At 38.5% G+C, this 6000-nt stretch overlaps 1 protein-coding gene across 1 annotated transcript in view; it reads left to right on the top strand.

The window, feature by feature from the left end:
- NPAS3 (neuronal PAS domain protein 3) overlaps positions 1 to 6000 on the top strand; it is a gene marked incomplete at its 5' end in the record, with an annotated part of 831631 nt that overhangs the window by 683065 nt on the left and 142566 nt on the right. The window contains one exon of the mRNA XM_027773383.1: positions 4185 to 4359. Coding sequence (XP_027629184.1) covers positions 4185 to 4359 — 175 coding nt within the window. The remainder of the gene's footprint in view (positions 1 to 4184; positions 4360 to 6000) is intronic.

The raw sequence follows: 6000 nt of genomic DNA, 5'->3' as shown, positions 1-6000 counted from the left end.
ATAGAAAAAAAACCCCAAAAAAAAAAAAAAAAAAAAAAAAAGGAATAGGCCTTACTGCATATAGCTTGCACTTACTGAGAATCAACATATTATAGTGCTATGTTGTAAGTTGTTTAACTAATGTTATACTAATGCCATGAATAATGTAAAAGAACCAACTTCAACTTGATCAAATCAAGCACAAGAAAAAAGCAAAACTTTTTTCAACCCTAAATACTCATCCTTTATTCATTCAATAAACATTGATGATAGACATACTACATACTGGTTCTCAATGGACAAAAGAATAGGGTAAGTCAGTAACTGGGAATTTAAAGGTATCTAATTAACACTAGATTGTAGCTCTATTTATTTTTCCTACTTTAAACCATTACAAAGTGATGTCTGTATATCAAGTAAAAAAGTTCCCAGTCTCTATTTTTGTAGTGTATTTTGAGGCACAGAATTTAGTGCCAGGAAACATGAGTTCTAGTCTGTGTTGTTACCTTGTCAGCCTTCATAAGGAAAAGACAAGGCAAATGTTTAGTGAACAAAGTGGTGGAACAAGAGTAAGCCATTTGGTCTTAAAACTCTGCTTCTACTGCTACTACCAAACAGCTCGGTTAAATTTAAAAAGCATTTTAACTTCTCAGAACTGTAGAGTTCTCACCTGTTAAATAAAGGGGTATTGAATAAAAGGTCATTGATGGGTGGGTTTTAAGGTCTCTCCTAGCTCTAGAATTAAAATAAGTGAAGTCAAAGTAGTATGAAAAATGTTGACAGTGTTAGATATATGTAAAATATGATAGAAATGATAATGATTTGAGGTGCATGTATAAGTAAATTTTTGTGTAACCCCATATCTATTTTGGTTTAGTACACCTCCTTTTATGCCTTCTTTTGATCCAAAGTCCAATGGCAGAGGAGCCCAGGAGCTTGTCAAACTACCTGCCCTCAGTTTCCCTCTTCATGGTTCTCACCCAATAGTGCTCTCTCCTGTTAAAATTGAGTCTGAAAGGTAGAGGACCTCAGAGGTTGTTGCTTAGCCTCTGCGGCTGCAGACACTATTTCCTGAGAGGTAGTAGGTCAAGTCAAGAACCTTGAACCAAATTCTGTCTCTACCACTGTTCTGTTCCAGTACTCAGGTTCTTCTGTAAATGGGGCACTCATACCATTCAAACGACTGTTTTCAGGATGAATCAGAACATTGTAAAAAGTACCTGCACATAGTATGTAGCTGTTAGAGTTGTCAGAGCTCAAAGCATGGACTGCCCCTGCTGCACCCTCTACTGGTTAAAGAGATGTCTCAACGAGCCAACACGGAGTTACAGAGGAAGATATATCTCCATGTGTCATCCATTCTTACCCACTACACAGCAGCAGCAGGCATTTGGGAAGGTCTTATTCTCACGAAGCTATTTCCTCTGCATGGTTTCACTGACGTTTCAAACTTAGGCTGTGAGGCAGGTAAAGCAGTACTGTTCTTATCCCAGTCTTCAGTGTCACTGCCTTGCAGAGATGGTCTCCACGTGGAATACAATTTGGGTGTTCTCCAAAGATCTGAAGAAGAATACTGTTGCCCCTTTTATAATACAACATTGAAGCCCAAGGAGGTTAAATGAATTGTCCAAGGTCACACAGCTGAGGAAGAAAACATTCTGATCTGCAAGTCCAGTTACATCTCCACATAGTTGGTGCTTTCCTCTCTACACCATATGGCCTTCACTACAGTATATAAAGACTATGATGGTGTTGATTCTCAGTGTCAACTTCCCCATCAAAATTAGGCTTTAAGGGGGTCAGCAGGTGGCATGGTGGTTAAAGCACGGGACTCCCACATGGCTGACCACAGTTCTAGTCCCAGACCTGGAGGCTTGCTTTCCTACTTTCTCTCTCTCTCTGTCTCTCTCTGGTCAAATTGAACAAATAATAATGATGATAATAAATGAAATAAAATAATTCTTTAAAAAAAAAAAGATCAGGCTTTAAGGTATCATGCAGGGAAACCCATGAGGCCCTTGGAGGAGAAAATCTTCCCCATGCCACAAGGCAATATGAGACATTGTGACTCAGTATTGTTCTAGAGGTGTCCCATACTCAGGACATTATTTTCTGGAAAGGAAATCCAGTTGTAGAGGTAGTGGCCTGTTCTTCCTCTCTGTAAGACATGAATATTCAATAACCTGAACCCCCCAAAATGTATTTTATGTCCCCCACTTCTGTTGTCATCTCATCGCAATCTTCGCCAAAAGGCACATTGCAGTATTAAAGAAAAAAAAATCGGAGTTTGAGAAAAGTGACAGAAATATTAAAGTGCTGCATTTGGACTCCATGGAAAATGAGAGCGACTTCCTCATATTCACTAATCCCCAAACAAAATAACCATCAAGAAATATTAAAACATACATTTTATTAGTTTCATTTAATTTCTTAATTGCTCAAAGTCAGTTTACCCATTTATTACTGTGAGAAGTGCTTAGAGGCAAGGCGCACATTAAAGGGATTATTTCTATGTAATCCCCCCCTCCCAGAGGGTAGGAGCTGATCACTGTGAATCCCGATTTACACTCTGTAACAATACCAAATGGAGGAAATAGGTATTGTAAAATGATATAGTCAGTAGTTGGGTAATACAGTAGGAGAATGTAATTTAATAGCAAGAGAAAGTACCTCATTTTCGGTAAAAGTTATGTGAACCTTTTTTCAGGAATAGCTATTAACCAAACTGAATTTAGTCTCCTATATTTCTGGCTATACCTCTGTTAATTGATTGATGTTGAAGATGTATAGCCTGTTAAGATTTTAATCAAATGGTGTCTGGGAGTAGCTGCGATCATTTTACCAGCACTTGGAGTTGTGGGGATCATAATTGCTCTGAGTATTACGCTCTCTGTGACAGATCTTCCTCCGCCAGCCTTCTTGGCAGAAAAAAAAGAGTTCAGGCACTCAGGTGGAATTTAGAGAGATGCTAGAAATTACACAGGAAAGGGAAATGAGGTAGGTGGGTTGGAGGTAAATGTCCACCAAGAAACTTGTGACAGTCTGACATTGTGGCAGCTTCCGTGGTTCTTCATAGCTGGCCTGAGACCAGTACACTCCAGAGGACTGGGAAACCCATTAGTGACCTGGGAAAGAGCCTTTGCTTGTCCTGTCACAGATCCATCACTCCCTGCTGTAATACCCATAACCCAAGTACATTGCCTTAGCAGCATTATTGCTATTCTTAGAAGGAGATAAAAGTTAGAACATTAGAAGAGTACAGAGGAAAGGCCAATCCTTACCAGCAACTTCTGCCCCCTCAAACAGCTCACAAGCCAGACACACAGGTCATGTCTGACAGCACTGAAATAAGGTAGTGCCTTCATTTCAGGCTGAAATGTTTCTGATGTTTGATATTCATTCTCTTCCTTTAGAGGCAGCCTAATTCAAAGAGTACACAAAATAAAACTTTTTTTTTTTTTAAAAAAAAGCCCTCAAGGAGATCTGTACTGTGTATTTTATTAGATTGAAGGCAAAACAAGCTGATACCAGCAGAAAAAAAAATGGCTGCTTCAGACCCCAGCTGACCTCTTTTGCATGGAAAATTCTCCATATGATTACAGAACTAATGAGTAATATTTAATGAAAACATTATGCCTTTGCATATACTTGTAAGCAGCACTCCTAACATTTAAATTTGCATAGAAATAAGATGATATGTGTAAAATGCATCTTGGAAATCTGTGTGTTTAGAGGAGAATACTCGTTCGCTATCTTCTGCTGTTTCTATAGCTGTTTCCATACAAAGGCCAAACTTCTCAATAAGGAAACTGTAGAATTCAGTCAATCATCCTGTTGACACCAAACATGCAAGTATTTGATGATGCGTGGATAAAATAGCTGAATGCCAGGCAGACTTGTCCACATTTCAGAGAATGTTTTGGCTTTATGCAAACAACAGTGTAGGAGGAAAAAAAAAAAAGAACGGGCTAAACAATTGCTAAGTAAATACATGCGAAAACAAACAAACCAAAAAAGATTTTTATAGCTCTTTCAACTTCCAGAATCCTTAAGTATTTGAAGTTAAAGCCTTAGAGCCAGGATTGTTTCTGAGACCTGAGTATATGTATTTCTCTTTCTACTCAATCGAATGACTGTGGTACTGAATTTATAAATGGAAAAGCCTCTGACATCTGTCTTTCCCACCCTTTCTCTTCCCCCTCTAGGTGGAGCTGACAGGCAGCAGTGTCTTTGACTATGTCCACCCTGGGGACCACGTGGAGATGGCAGAGCAGCTGGGCATGAAGCTCCCACCAGGGCGGGGTCTCCTCTCCCAGGGCACCGCCGAGGACGGAGCCAGCTCAGCATCTTCCTCCTCTCAGTCAGAGACCCCAGAGCCAGGTGGGAATTGCAAACCCAACGTGTGGGTTGGTGGGCAGGACCTTTGCCAAATGAATATGCTCAAGTTACCCATGTGAAGAGACTATAAATAGGTGTAAGGGTATTTAACAATTCTGTGCAGCTTTCAGTCCCATGCAGTAATTAAATAAGGAAGAGATTTGAAAATAAGAAGACATTTTAATAAGTATAATCCAGAGATCTAATTTCAGTTGAGCAATACATAAAGAAGGTACTAGTTCCTTCAGTTTCTCTTTCAAATTACTGGAGGGAAAAGCTTCTGATTTGAAATACCCCCCTTCCTTTTTATTGTTAACCATGGCTAAATGTAATGCACTTATTTATTATTCAGCAGAATCTGTGGCAGAGGCAGTTTGAATATTAGCTTGTGCAGAATTAAAAGTATTAGGGCCTTGCAGAAACCTTGGTTTCTTTTTTTTTAAGCATCAGAAGGTACTTGAAAGATGTGAACAGATAAATTAAGGCTAAAAAGAAAACAGAAATGGCTACATTTTAAACTGCCTTTCCACCCTCAGTATTTAATTAGATCAATTGTATAGAGGAATGAACAGAGGTGACATTCCTCATTGGGATTCCTTCCAGGACTCTTATAGACTTTGCATTCAGAATGTTCCCATTTTCATTGTGTTGTACTGATGATAATTTAAGTATTAGGGGAAAATCCATTTATAAATTAAACAAAATGACTTGATATCCATCAGTCCCCTAGTTCATCAAGCTGTTCAAACACGGGGAAGATTGGCTGGTCGGCCTGGGTCTTCCGAGAGCGCTGGTAATTAGATCTGCGAAGGATTTATTCTTTGCTGATTGGGGCTTTAAATTAATTGAAGTTCCACATTTGTGGTTTTGTCCTTTTTGTACTTTTTTAGAGGAGATATTTCATATTCTTGTGTGGTGGAGTGCTTGGCCAAGCAGCAGTGGTTTAAATGTTAATTTTTCTCATGAGAAGTTTAAGATTTTTAATGAATCAAGGCCTGATTTGAAGTGCAAAGTTTTATTTGCTTACTTGGGAAATTATTTTTGCACTCTTTAAAGATGCTAGTACTTTACTTGATCTGTTGTTTTAAAATAGATTCACAATACCAAAGCATTTTATTAGAAAGAAAAATGGGAAAACCTATCTAAGATTGATAGTAAAATAACTTTACATACTTCTGAGAAAAATACTTCAATTTGGCCTGCCTAGGGGAAAAAAAAATCTCAGTATGTTTGCTCACACAGAAAGGAAGAAACATTTCAACTCCATTTTGAACTAACCCATGTTTCTTCATGGAAGTTGATGAAGCTTCTAGTACATTCATTATTCTGTAGCATTGGTGAACATCCTTTTTCAGTAAGGTCCATGCATGAGAAAAGAGAATATTTTAAACTTCTTTTTTATTTAATTGCCTAATGGGATGTGACCACATCACAATGCTTTCTTCTCTATTTCTCCATCTTGGATATCCATGTATATGGTGCCTGTTTGTTCTTCAAGTTGTCAGGGCCAGGATTTGGAATCCAGCTCCCTAAACAGATGGATTCCAACCCCTATCTTAAAAAATATATTTCTAAGAGTGAGAGACAGAAAAAATAAGCACAGCACCCTCAATGGGGGCTCATGTACCCACTAAACACAGGTTG

The sequence above is a fragment of the Tupaia chinensis genome, unplaced genomic scaffold (assembly GCF_000334495.1).
Source record: "Tupaia chinensis unplaced genomic scaffold, TupChi_1.0 Scaffold000350_1, whole genome shotgun sequence".
NCBI lineage: Eukaryota > Metazoa > Chordata > Mammalia > Scandentia > Tupaiidae > Tupaia > Tupaia belangeri.
Note: the sequence above shows the minus strand (reverse complement) of the source record. Positions and strands in the feature narration are given on the sequence as shown.